The sequence below is a fragment of the Chrysochloris asiatica genome, unplaced genomic scaffold (assembly GCF_000296735.1).
Source record: "Chrysochloris asiatica unplaced genomic scaffold, ChrAsi1.0 scaffold00066, whole genome shotgun sequence".
Classification (NCBI taxonomy): Eukaryota; Metazoa; Chordata; class Mammalia; order Afrosoricida; family Chrysochloridae; genus Chrysochloris; species Chrysochloris asiatica.
Genome location: NW_006408584.1, coordinates 11,545,677 through 11,558,647, shown reverse-complemented (window position 1 = coordinate 11,558,647; position 12,971 = coordinate 11,545,677). Strand labels below are relative to the sequence as shown.

The 12,971-nt window shown below is 36.1% G+C and overlaps 1 protein-coding gene across 1 annotated transcript in view; it reads left to right on the top strand.

Moving 5' to 3' along the window:
* The window catches only part of LOC102829971 (probable ATP-dependent RNA helicase DDX60-like), a gene marked incomplete at its 5' end in the record, with an annotated part of 180,523 nt that overhangs the window by 43,296 nt on the left and 124,256 nt on the right, over positions 1 to 12,971 (top strand). The window contains 3 exons of the mRNA XM_006864549.1: positions 744 to 849; positions 1,408 to 1,523; positions 8,485 to 8,645. Coding sequence (XP_006864611.1) covers positions 744 to 849; positions 1,408 to 1,523; positions 8,485 to 8,645 — 383 coding nt within the window. The remainder of the gene's footprint in view (positions 1 to 743; positions 850 to 1,407; positions 1,524 to 8,484; positions 8,646 to 12,971) is intronic.

The following is a 12,971-nucleotide window of genomic DNA, read 5'->3' as shown; positions in this document are numbered from 1 at the left end:
CAGTTCAGACTCATAGCAACCCTGTACAGGTTTTTCAAGGCTGTAAATCTTTACGGGAGCAGAAAGCCTCATCTTTCTCTCATGGAACAGCTGGTAGTTTCGAACTGCTAACCTTGTGGTTCGCAGCCTGATTCGTAACCACTATACTACCAGAGCTCCTTTAACAATAGAGTTGAAAAATACCAAAGAGAAGCATAAGGTCCAACTCATAGCAACTCTGTGTAGTGTTTCTGTGGAGTGGCTGGTATGTTTGAACCATCAACCTTGAGGTTAGCTGTTGTTTAGTGTTATCGAGTCAATTCCGACCCATAGCAACCCTGTATAGGGTTTCCAAGGAGCAGCTGGTGAGCTTAAACCATCAACCTTGAAGTTCAAATGACTTTGCAATGTGATGCCATAGCCCAAAGTGCCATACCAGAAAACAGCATACTATGACTCCTGCCTCACAATAAGGAATAATAAAGAAACACATATTTGGAAACAGAAATGTTTGTTGTCTTTCTGTGTGTCTACCTAACTACCTACCTGCTTGACAAAAGATTACTTATTGCTTTATCTTTTGCTGTAAATCAAAATGTTTTAAAACAAGGAATAGTTTTATGGAAGAGCTGGAAATGATAAATGTAAATAAAACCAGTGTAACATTTTCAAGTGAAGTTTTAGAAAATAATGGATAACTTTCCTTTAAAATTTCCTAATGCAAAAGTTTCACACCTTGTGTTATGTTAATTTTATGTTTACAGGAAGTTCCATGGAAAAGATGCTTAATTTGTGTTTAATCCCTGTATCATGTAAGCTTGTTGATGAATTTGTTGGAGATATTATGAAAGATTTGCCTTTTCTGAAGAGGTAAAACATGTACATGTGCTTCAACAAATGTTTATGAAATGAATTACTGATTAGAGATTCTTTCAAATGAAATATATTTAATATACTGTGTTAGATATAATATAGATTTATAAATAATAATGAATTTCATATCAAATCAATTAGCAATGCTCTTTGAACATTACTAGGCCAAAAGATTCGAGGCTTCAAAAAGCAGTGGAAAAATTCAACTTATCTTTAAATTCCATTTTTCCACGAACTTTTTGAAACTCCCTCATATATTGTTTCAATCTAGAGTCAAACCACTCTAGCTGTAGGTTTTATTTGAGTATCTGTTTCTGTTGATGGGACTGTTAGAGAAATGGAGTGCATTTTTATTCTTCAAACAAGCTACTCTTTGGATTCTATCATTCATATCTTATCATAGAAACAGGAAACGAGCTTACTGCTTTATAAAATAGTATATATTTATATATCTATATCTATATAGATATAGGCTATATCTAAATTGTAGCCTATATTTTGAGGCATGCAATTTAAAATATGTATGTATTTCTTCATAAAAAATTTTTCTAATAGCGATGATCCTATTGTTACTTCACTGATTAAACAAAAGGAATTTGATGAACTTGTGCATTGGCATTCCCACAAACCACTCAGAGATGACTACGACAATGCAAGGTGTTCCTCTCATGGTAAGCTCTGTGACTCTGACTAAATTAGTTTAAATAAATTTCACTCTGATTTTTTTGTATAGTAGAAAGCTATATTATGAGTGTCAAAATTAATATTTTTGAATAAATATACAAAGGGGGCTTTAAAAATGCATGGAGAACTTCCATTATCTTTTAATTCCATTTTTTCATGGGGCTCTTTGAAGCCTCCTTATAGATTTCAAATTATATAGATATTCATCAAGGATGATAATAATAAAATTGTCCACTCTATTTGCTATCTTGCATATGTTGGTAGTTATGACCATGTTTTAGGAAGAAGTACACAAATATGTCATTTGTCTTCAAACATATCAAAGTATTTAAAAAATATTTTTATTGTGAATTGCGAAAAGGTTTACAGACAAGATCATTAGTTTTACATTTAACAAATTATAAATGTTGTTTAATCTCAATGATTGAAATTCCCTTCATGAAACAACAGTTATCTCACTTCCTCCCTTCCACCCACTGGCCCATCCCTTTTCAACTTTGTCCTTAGGAAAATGTTGTCCTTTTGCTTTTGAATGATTGAGTATTCCCTGGTGAGCATACCTTACTAGTGTTTTTGTTCTCCTGTCCTATATACCTATCTACTGGTTCATTGAAATTTGGGTCATAAAGGTGAATTGCTTTCCTGACCTGAAGGATGGTTGAGGGCGGTAGTCTCAGGATCTTCTCGTGTCTTTCTGATCAGTAAACTTGGTCTTTTTTTTTTTAATAATTTTGAGTTTTGAGTTTTGTTCCACATTTTCGCCCACTCTATTTGGACCCTCGAATATAAGCCCTTTCAGAGTAATTGTTATTGGTAACTGGACACCATATAGTTCTTTAAGTCTCAGACTTGAAAAAAGTAGTCCACATGTTCAGTTAGTTTACTGGATTAATTGATTCCTAGCCTCTTTAATTCTTATCACTCTTCTTTCATTATACCAGTGCCAAGTTATTTTGACCACTGTGACTGTATAGTAAATTTTGAGACCAGGGAGTGAGAGGCCTCCAACTTTGTTTTCTTCTTAAGCAGTGCTTTGCTTATCCGAGGTTTCTTTCCTTTCTATATGAAGTACATGATCATATTTTACGATTCTTAAAGCAGTTTTAAGGAAAGATGTTGTGTTGGGTAAGAAATCTATGTATTCTTTATCTCAAATATATTAGCAGAAGCATAGTCCTTTGAGCAATTACAGCTGTTCTCACATAATTCAGTTAATTTCTTATAACATGTGTAAATATTTTATCTTCCTTCATTTGTAGGGGAGTTCATACTGCAAAACTGAGTCCCTGTCACCCTTAAGAGTAGACTAACAGATTGGAATTTGGATCTTGCCTCACTGGTTCATTCCTTGTTTAGATTTTTATCTTTGTCCACCTTCATGTTCATATACATCTGCTTATATAAATAGCTTCCAAAACACTGCAAGGTGTGACAGGATACTTTAGATTGCCATTAACAACCTTCAGTGTGGTTTGATTTGATATATATAATACATGGTTGGTGGTTATGTGCTGTGGAGTTGATTCTGACTCATAGCAACCCTGTATAAGGCTTCCAAGAATATAATCTTTATTGGAAGAGAAAACCTCATCTTTCTCCCATTGAGCAGCTAGTATATTTGAGCAGCTTACCTTGTGGTTAGCAGCCCATCTTGTAACGCACAATGCTGACAAAACACCTTATTACCTCTACTATTGTTAGGAGCCATTGAGTTGGCACTGACTCATAGTGAACCTATGCACAACAGAGCAAAACACTGCCTGGTCCTGGGCCCACCTCACAATCATTGCTACGCCTGAGCCCATTGATGCTGCCACTGTGCCTTCCTCTTTGTCTTTGACCCTCCACTTTATCAAATATGATACCCTCCAGTGACTGGTCCCTCCTGACAATATGTTTAAAGATGAGAGACAAAACCTGGCCATACTGGCTTCCAAGTAGCACGCTGACTCCTTCCAACACAGCTCTATTTGTTTTGTTTGGCAGTCCATGGTACTTTCAGTATTCTCCAATAACAACATAAGTCAAACATATCATTTTTTCTTCAGTCTTCTTTATTCACTCTCCAGCTTTTGCATACATATGAAGTTTCTGAAAATATCATGGCTTGGATCAGGAGCACCGTAGTCCTGAAACTGACATCTTTACTCTTAAACACTTTAAAGAGGTCTTGTGTAGCAGATTTGCCTAATGCAATACATCACTTTATTTCTTGACTGCTACTTCCCTGAGTGTTGATGGTTGATCCAACTAAAATGAAGTCTCTAACAACTTCAAACATTTCTCCATTTATATGGATGTTGTTATTGCTCCAGTGGTGAGGACTTTTGTTTTTGCACTGAGATGCAACTGAAACCAAAGGCTGTGGTCTTTGATCTTCATAGGTAAGTAATTTTTTTTTTTCAAGTTAGATTTTGTTTTTTAGTTTTTATTGTGCATTGAGTGATAATTTACATGGCAGAACACCAGTTTTACATTCATCCTGTCATTTCATTACAATGACTATAATCCCCTCCATGCATAATGATTCAACATCATTTACTTCCATCCATTCTCTTTGTTGTTTTTGTTTTGTTTTTTTTTTTGTATGTACACCGAAGCACTCGGGAATATATAACCATTCAAATAATCAGAGGACAAACTACAAGCCTGTCCACTGGCTGACAGCACATAGCCCCTCTCCCTCCTTGAGTCTAGAGTCCCCAGTGGCTCCATCTCTCCAAATCATCATCTTTGCCTTCATCTCTGGTGTCACTGCTTCTTTGGATAGGGTCCTGCACTCCTCTCTTCTCCCTTGATGGTCCCAGGGTCTTCCACTCCTGGACTGCAAGATCAACCACTCCCCTCCTTTTGTTACAAAACATCTACCTTTACATTTGCAACACTCACAATCAGTCCTGATAGCAATTATTCACTATTGAACCACAAGAGTCTTATCCCCATCTGCTTTCATCAGTCCCATCTAGACAGGTTGGAAACCACTTAGTAGAGATTGTACCTTCCCCGCAGCCACTAAAACTAAGCTCCCTCTTGAAAACTTGTAAGCCAGTCACTTCATGCCTTAGTATTTTAAGTGTTCTTCACTTTCAACAAGTAAGGTTGTATCATATGCATATCGCAGGTTGTTAATGAGTCTTCCTTTAATCCTGATGCCATGCTTTTCTTCATATAGTTCAACTTCTTTGGTTATTTGCTCAGCATACAGGTTAAATAGGAAATTTTAAGTGACAGTTTCCACTTAAAAACAAAGGGCCACCACTTGTTTGTTAGTTTGTCTTACTGTGGGTGCTTGTGAGTTGCTGTGATTCTGAAAGCTATGCTACTGATATTTTAAATACTAGAAGGGTCACCCATGGTGGACAAGTTTCAGATGAGCTTCAAGGCAAAGACAGACTAGGAAGAAAGAGTGACAAACTACTTCTGAATAGTGACTGAAAACCTTATGAATAGCAGAGAAACACTGTCAGATATAGTGCCAGAAAGTGAGCCCTTCAAGTTGGAAGGCATTCAAAATGCGACTGGGGAAGAGCTGCTACCTCAAAGTAGAGTTGACAGTGATAATGTGAATGGAGTAAAGTTCATGGGAGTAAAGCCCACAGGACCTTCATTTGCTGATGGAGCACAACTCAAAATAAAGAGAAACAGCTGTAAACATCCATTGAAAATCAGAACATGGAATGTACGAAGTATGAATCTGGGAAAATTGGAAGTTGTCAATAATGAAATGGAACACATAAACATCAATACCTTAGGCATTAGTGAGCTGAAATGGACTGGTATTGGCCATTTTGAATCTGACAAACACATGGTTTACTATGCCAGGAATGACAAATTGAAATGGAATGTTGTTGCATTCATCGTCTAAAAGAACATATCCAGATCAGTCATGACATACAGTGCTGTCTTTGATAGTATAATATCCATGCTCCTAGACAGAGGCCAGTTAAAGATTATTCAAATTTACACACCAAACATTAAAGCCAGTGAGGATGAAATAGAAGAATTCTACCAACTTCTTTAATATGAAATTGATCAAACATGCAATCAATATGTATTGATCATTACGGGTGATTGTAATACAAAGGTTGAGGCAAAGAGGAAGGATCAGTAATTGGAAAATATGGCCTTGGTTATAGAAATGATGCTGGAGATCGCATGACAGAATTCTGCAAACTAATGATTTGTTCATTTCAAATACCTTCTTTAAACAGCATAACAGATGACTATACACTTGGACTTCACCAGGTGGCATACATAGAAATGAAATTGACTACATCTACGGAAAGAGACAATAGAAAAGCTCCATATCTTCAATGAAAACAAGGCAAGGGACAGACTGTGGAACATACTTATATGCAAATTCAAACTGAAGCTGAAGAAAATGAAAACAAGTCCACGAGAGCCAAAATATGACCTTGAATATATCCCACCTGAATTTATAGATCATCTGAAGAACAGATTTAAGACATTGAACACTAAAGACTGAAGACCAAAAGAGTTGCGTGATGACATCAAGAACATCATACATGAAGAAAGCAAAAAGTCATTAAGACAAGAAAGAAGGAAAAGGTCAAAATGAATGTCAGAAGCAACACTCAAACTTGCTCTCCAGTGTAGAGATGCTAAAGCAAATGGAAGAAATGAGGAGGCCTAAGAGCTGAACAGAAAATTTCAAAGACCAGCTCGAGAAGATAAAGCCAAATATTACAACAAAATGTGCAAAGATCTAGAATCAGAAAACCAAAAAGGAAGAACACGCTCAGCATTTCTCAGGTTGGGGGAACTGAAGAAAAAAATTTAAGCCTCGACTTTCATTATTGAAAGATTCTCTGGTCAAATTATTGTATGATGCAGAAAGCAATAAGAGAAGATGGAAAGAATACACAAAGTCACTGTACAAAAGGAAATGGTTAATGTTCAACTGTTTCAAGAGGTAGCATATGATCAAGAGCCAATGATATTGAAGGAGGAAGTCCAAGGTGCACTGAAGTAATTGGCAAAGAACAAGGCATCAGGAATTGGTGGAATAAAAGTTGAAATCTTTCAAAAAAGTGAGGCAGCACAGGAGGCACCCAGTCATCTATGCCAAGAAATTTAGATGACAACTATCTGGCCAACTGATTGGAAGAGATCCGTACTTGTGCCCGTTCCTAAGAGAGGTGGCCCAACAGAATGCAGAAATCATCGGATAATGTCTTTGATGTGCCATGCAAGTAAAGTTTTGCTAAAGGTAATACAGAAACGGCTTCAATCATACATTGACAGAGAACTTCCAGAGGCTCATGCTGGATTCTTACGAGGCCGTGTAATGAGGGATATCATTGCTGATGTCTGATGGATCTTGTTTGACAGCAGAGAATATCAGAAAGGTGTTTACCTGTGCTTTATTGACAACACAAAGACTTTCGGTTGTGTGAATCATGACAGGCTACGGACAACATTGCAAAGTATGAGTATTCCGTAACACTTAATTGTGCTCATGAGGAATCTATACCTGGACCAAGAAGCAGTTGTTTGAACAGAACATGGGAACACTGAATTTTTTTAAATTAAGAAAGGTGTGTGACTGGTTGTATTCTTTCGCCATAACTATTCAACCTGTATTCTGAGCAAATAATCAGAGAAGCTGGTTTATATGAAGAAAAATGTGGCATCAGGATGTGATATGCAGATGACACAACCTTGCTTGCTGAAAGTGAAGAGGACTTAAAACATTTACTGATGAAGCTCAAAGAGCACAGCCTTCCATGTGGATTACAACTCAATGTAAAGAAAACAAAAATCCTCACCACTGGACCAGTAAACAACATTCTTATCAGTGGAGAAAAGATTGAAGTTGTCAAGGACTTCATTCTTCTTGGATCAACTATCAACAGTTATGGAAGCAGCAGTCAAGAAATCAAACAACGTATGTATTGCATTAGGCAAATCTGCTGCACAAGACCTTTTAAAGTGTAGAAGAGCAAAGATGTTAGCTTGTGGACTAAGGTGTGCCTGACCCAAGCCATAGTATTTTCAATAACCTCATATGCATGTGAATGTTCAACAGTGAATAAGGAAGACCATCGAAGAATTGATGCCTTCGAATTATGGTGTCGGAGAGAATATTGAAAGCCAGAGTGCTCCTTAGAGGCCACGATGGCCAAACTTCGTCTCTCATACTTTGGAGATATTATCAGGAGGGACCAGTCTCTGGAGAAGGTTATCATGTTTAGTAAGATGGAGGGTCAGAGGAAAGTGGAAGACCCCAATGAGATGGATTGGCCAAGTGTCAGCATCGATAGACTCAAGTGTGGTAACAGTAGTGAGGTTGGCCCAGGATCAGGCAGTGTTTCGTTCTATTATGCATAAGGTCGCTATGAGTTGGTATTAACTTTATGGCACCTAACAACAACAGCAGGTTGAATAAGTATGATGAAAGAATACAACACTGTCACACACCTTTCCTAATTTTAAACCATTAGGTGTTCCCTTGTTCTGTTCAAACAACTGCCTCTTTGTCTATGTACAGGTTCCTCATGAACGGTTCTGGAGTACTCATACTTCACACTGTTGTTCATAGCTTGTCATGGTCCACACAATTGAAAGCATTTACTTAGTTAATAAAGACAGGAAACATCTTTCTTGTATTCTCTGCTTTCATCCCAGATCCATCTGATGCCAGCATTGATGTCTCTTATTCTACATCTTCTTCTGAAACCAGCTAGAACCTCTGGAAGTTCTGTCAATATATGATGGCAGCTCTTTTTGATTACCTTTAATAAAACTTTACTTGCTTTGTGATAGCAATAATATTAAATGATGCTTTTTGCATCCCCATAGCAGAGACAATTAGACTGATTATTGTTTAAAACTACAAAGAAATTAATTGTATGCTTGAAAAGATATTAAGTTAGAACATCATTGAAAAAGATACATTAAAGTTACATTTTAAATATTTTTTTTCAGAAAAATCTAGAGATCCTTATTATCTTAAATCCCTACAAAAGTTTCATGTTTTTCAACGATTTTATGGGAATTCATTAGAATCGATACCTTCAAAAGTCATTGTAACTCAAGACATCAAGCCAAAGAAGGATTTCAGTGTGGCCAAAAGCAATATGGCAAAGGTAGATTCTACAAATCCTATCAAATGTTTTTTACATTACTTTTTTTTTTCCTTGTAATTATATTTATATTTGTTTACCTCTTCATGGTTTCTTACACCCTGTACTTTTTCTTTTCATAAATGATTTCACACTATTTTGCTTACTTTCTAAGAAAGCCTGTCCTGCATATAAAATATTATATAGTCTCACATGGAGTAGCTATGAGTAAAAAACAACTCCACAGAACCAAACCAGAAAAACTGCATATAAATAGAATACGTATTTATTTGATAAACAACATAAAGTGTTATATTATTATAGGCTCAGATTTAAAACTTTTTAAATTAAATTTGCAATGTTGTTGCTTATTAGTTAATGGTAGTGAAAATCTTTTTTATATGTTATTGTTGTTGGTAAGAATCACTGAGTTGGTTCTAACTCATAATGACCCTGTATAGGGTTTCCAAGAATCAACTTCTGGGTTTGAATTGCTAACAGTGCCACATCACATTTTTTATATATGAAGGTAAAAATAAGTATATTTGCTTGCTTTTTTTCTGGCATGAATATAACGATTGCCTACAACTTTTCACTAGCACTCATCTGTCAGTTTGTTATACTGTAGTTGTTTGCATGGTCCTATGATGCTGGGAGCTATGCTTCTGATATTTTAAATACCAAAAGGGCATACCCATGCTGGACAAGTTTCATCTGAGTTTCCAGAAGAAGACGCTAAGAAGAAAGAGAGGTGAGCTTTTCACTGAAAACCTTATGAATAGCAGTGGAACACTGTTGGTACCAGAATATCGAATATTTAAACATGAATTGTATCATATATATTCCTGCAAGATGAGTTCCTCAGGAAAGGGATGTTCCTCAAAGTAGAATTTAGTGTGATGACAAAGTTTTCGGACCTTCATTGGCTAATGCAACACAACTCCAAATGAAGAGAAACAACTGTAAACATGCATTGTAAACAACCATTAAAAATCAGAACATGGAATGTACAAAGTATGAATCTGGGAAAATTGGAAGTTGTCAAAAATGATATGAAATGCATAAAGATCAATATTCTAGCCATTAGTGAGCTGAAAATGATTGGTATTGGTCATTTAAAATCTTACAATCATATGGTTTACTATTAAGGGAATGACAAAAGAGGAACCATATCACATTCATCATCAAAAAGAACATATCAAAATCTGTCTTGAATTGTAATGCTGAATGTGATAGTATAATATCCACACACCTACAAGAAATATCAGTTAATACTACATTATTCAAATTTATGTACCAACCACTGAAGCCAGTAATGATGAAATGGAGATATCTACTAACTTCTTCAGTCTGAAATTGATCAAACATGCAAAAAGTATGTAGTTTTAATTACTAGTGATTGGAATGCAAAGGTCAGTGACAAAGAGGAAGGATTCATACTTGGAAAATACTGCATTGGTGATAGAAATGATGGTAGATATCGCATGATAGAATTTTGCAAGATCAATGACTTCTTCATTGCAAATACCTTTTAGAAACACCGTAAAAGACTATTATATAAGTGGACCTCACCAAACGACATACACTCAAATCAAATTGGCTACATCTATGGGAAGAGACAGTGGAAAAGCCAAAATTAGGCAGGGACAGACTGTGGAACAGAGCATCAATTGCTCATATGCAAGTTCAGGCTGAAACTGAAAGTTAAAATGAGTCCACTAAACCCCAAATTTAACCTTGAACGTATCCCACCTGAATTTAGAGATCATTTCCAGAACAGATTTGATGCATGAGACCTTAATTCCTGAAGACCATAAGAGTTGTTGATGACCTCAAGAACATCACAGAGGAAGAAAACAAAAGGTGATTAAGAAGACAAGAAAGAAGGAAATGACTAAAATGGGTGTCAGAAGAGTTTCTGAAACCTGCTCTCCAGCATAGAGTTTTTAAAGCGAATAGGAGAAATGAGGAATTAAAAAAGCAGAACAGAAAAATTTAAAGGAAAGCTTGAGAAGACAAAATCAAATATTATAATGAAATGTACAAAAACCTGGAGGTATAAAACCAAAAGGGAAGAATACACTCAACATTTCTCAAGCTAAAGCAATTGAAGAAGATACCAAGCCTCATCTTTCAACACTGAAGAATTCTATGTGCAAAATGCTGAATGATGCAGATAATATAAAAAAGAGATGGAAAGAATACACAGAATCACTGTAACAAAAGGAAGTGGATGATGTTCAACCATTTCAAATGATAGTATATAATCAAGAGCCAATGGTACTGACGGAGGAAATCCAAGGTGCAAGTCATTTTTGACAAAGAATAAAGTGTCCGGAAGTATTAGAATGCAAAATGAAATATTTCAACAAATTGATGCAGTGCTTTTGGCACTCACTCATCTGTGCCAAAAATCTTGGAATACAGTTACCTGGTAAATTGATTGGAAGAGATCAATATTTGTGCCACTTCCAAGGAAAAGACCCAATGGAATACAGAAATCATTGGAAGATATCAATATTTCATGCAAGTAAAATTTTGCTGAAGATAATTCAAAATCAACTGCAACAAATCTTGACAGGAAACTGCCAGAGATTCAAGTTGGATTCAGATAAGGATGTGAATTGAGGGATACCATTGTTGATGTCAAGTGGATCTTGGTTGAAAGTAAAGAAAACTAGAAAGATGTTTAATTGTGCTGTATTGAGAATGCAAAAGCTTTCAACTGAGTGTATTATGATAAGTTATGGACAACATTCATTAGAATGAGTACTCAAGAACACGTAATTGTGCATAAATCTAGAGGTAGTCTTTTGAGTGGAATGAGGTGATACTGAAAGACTTAAAATCAGGAAAGGTGTGCACCGTAGTTATATTCTTTTACATGCTTTTTATATGTATTCTTTTATATGCTTCATATAAAAAATTATATGAAGGAGAACGTGGCATCAAAATTGGAGGAAAACTCTTTAACCTGCAACTTGTAGATGATACAACCTTGCTTGCTGAAAGCAAAGAGGACTTAAATTACTACTGAATATCAAAGACCACAGTCTTTGGTATAGGTTGCATGTCAATGTAAAGAAAATAATAATCCTCACCACTGGACCAATAAATAACATCATGATAAATGGAGAAAAGATTTAAGTCGTCAAAGACTTCATTTTGCTTGGTTCGACTGTCAACACCTAAGGAAGCAGCAATCAAAAAAAAATCAAATAACATATTGCATTTGGAAAATCTGTTGCACAAGACCTCTTTAAAGTATTCAGGATAACAGATGTCAGTTTTAGGAGTAAGGTGTTCCTGGCCATTGTATTTTCAACAGCAGAAGAATTGATGCAGTGTTGGAGAAGAATATTGAAACTACCATGGACTTCCAGAAGAATAAACAAATCTGTTTTTTAAGAAGTTCAGCGGGAATGCTCCTTAGAACCCAGGAAGCAAGATTTCATCCCTCATACTTCTGGCATGTTATCAGGAGTAACCAGTCCATGGAGAATTACATCATGCTTAGTAACGTGGATGATCAATGAAAAAGATAAAGACCTCCAATGAGATGAATTGGCAAAGTGGCTGCAGCAATATGCTCAAGATTAATGATTGTGAGGATGGCACAGCAACAAGAAGTGTTTTGTTCTAGTGTATTAAATTTGCTATGAGTCAGAATTGACTTGATGGTACGTAACAATAACAAACCAAAAAGGAAGAACACAGTCAGCATTTCTCAAGCTGGGGGAACTGAAGAAAAAATTCAAGCCTTGATTTTCGTTATTGAAAGATTCTCTGGCAAATTATTGAATGATGCAGAATGCATCAAGGAAAGATGGAAGGAGTACACAAAGTCATTATACCAAAAGGAAATGGTTAATGCTCAACCATTTCAAGAGGTTCCATATGATCAAGAGCCAATGATACTCAGAGAGGAAGTCCAAAGTGCATTGAAGGAATTGGCAAAGAAAAAGGCACCAGGAATTGATGGAATAAAAATTGAAATCTTTCAAGAAAGTGAGGAGGTACAAGAGGCACTCACTCATCTCTGCCAAGAAATTTGGAAGACAACTATCTGGCCGACTGATTGGAAGAGATCCACATTTGTGCCCATTCCAAAGAGAGGTGACCCAACGGAAAGCGGAAATCATCAGACAATCTCTTTGATATCTCAAGCAAATAAAGTTTTGCTCAAGGTAATACAGAAATGGCTACAATCATACATTGACAGAGAACTTCCAGAGGTTCAAGCTGGATTCAGAAGAGGCCCTGGAATGAGGGATTTAATTGCTCATGACCGATGGATATTGGCTGAAAGCAGAGATATCAAAAAGATGTTTACCTGTGCTTTATTGACTA